Below are 1,257 nucleotides of genomic sequence, written 5' to 3'. Positions count from 1 at the left end.
GACGGGCATGTAAAATTAGTGTTGGAGGGTTAGAGGTAGCAAGATAGAACCTAAGGTAAAATGAATGTGAGTTGTTTAAAATGTTTTATAAAGAATAGATTTTAACTCCTGAGGCAAAATACGCAACAAGAATAATGAAAAATGAAGATTCTGACTCTAATGAGTTAGGAGGTTAATGATGATAATGATTCATTTAGCACATCTTATATCACGAGTACTAGCTTCTTTATTTGCAAGAGGGTCATAACGGTGATAATACTATAATATATTCTAGTGCATGAAATTGAGCATAACATAACATAAACATGACAAACTAATAATATTCTATGGCTATCTCATTCATTTTTAGCTTGGAAGATATTGAATCCTTGTCTTCCCCTTGAGATGCAAAGGCCGACACCACTAGGCTACATGCTTAGTGTTTATACATCATAACATTTTATTATTGTTTGATGATGCATTTTTCTTCAATTGTTTTCATTTCTACCTTTTCCAGGCTTCAAAATTAAATTTCTTCCACATCCATGTTCTGGGAAGAGTGTGGTGTCCTGGAAATTTATTAGTTCATTTACAAGACAATATCTCCAAACTCAAATTTTTCTTAAAACTTGTTTATTTCCGTAACATTTGATGGTTCACATTTCTCTTATTGTTTATAGATTGTCTCAGCTCTCGCAATTGATCATTCTGGATCGAGAGTGCTCTCTGGAAGTTATGACTACACTGTAAGAATGTATGATTTCCAAGGAATGACTTCCAAGTTACAATCATTCAGACAGTTGGAACCTTTCGAGGGACACCAGGTTCGGAGCATAAGTTGGAGTCCCACATCAGACAGATTTCTTTGTGTAACAGGTTCAGCACAAGCTAAGGTGCCTACATTTGGCTCGTATTAATCTTTGGATTGTAATTATTTTTATTTTCATCGATCAATCATCTATAAGCAGGAAATTAATTGCAGATTTATGATCGAGATGGACTTACTTTGGGTGAGTTCATTAAGGGAGATATGTATATACGTGACTTGAAGAACACCAAGGGTCATATTTCTGGCTTGACTGGTGGAGAATGGAATCCCAAATCCAAGGAAACTGTCTTAACTTCTTCTGAAGATGGTTCTTTGCGAGTATGGGATGTGAATGACTTCACAAGTCAAAAACAGGTTTGATTGGAACTTGTGTTTTTGGGTTATGAAAGTTTTGAACAGACATTTCTTCAATTTTTTTTTGGACAATTTGATTCAGTTTTAAAGTTAGT

The 1,257-nt window shown here is 34.6% G+C and overlaps 1 protein-coding gene across 1 annotated transcript; it reads left to right on the top strand.

Moving 5' to 3' along the window:
- Nucleotides 1-659: 659 nt before the first annotated feature.
- Nucleotides 660-1,162, top strand: LOC110035002 (WD repeat-containing protein 70-like; the record flags this gene model as incomplete). The annotated part of the gene is made up of 2 exons (XM_020739242.1): nt 660-872; nt 962-1,162. Coding segments are annotated over 2 exons (414 nt in total), but the record flags the coding sequence as incomplete, so codon positions are not given.
- Nucleotides 1,163-1,257: the final 95 nt, after the last annotated feature.

The sequence above is a fragment of the Phalaenopsis equestris genome, unplaced genomic scaffold, assembly GCF_001263595.1.
Source record: "Phalaenopsis equestris unplaced genomic scaffold, ASM126359v1 Scaffold195221, whole genome shotgun sequence".
NCBI lineage: Eukaryota > Viridiplantae > Streptophyta > Magnoliopsida > Asparagales > Orchidaceae > Phalaenopsis > Phalaenopsis equestris.
Note: the sequence above shows the minus strand (reverse complement) of the source record. Positions and strands in the feature narration are given on the sequence as shown.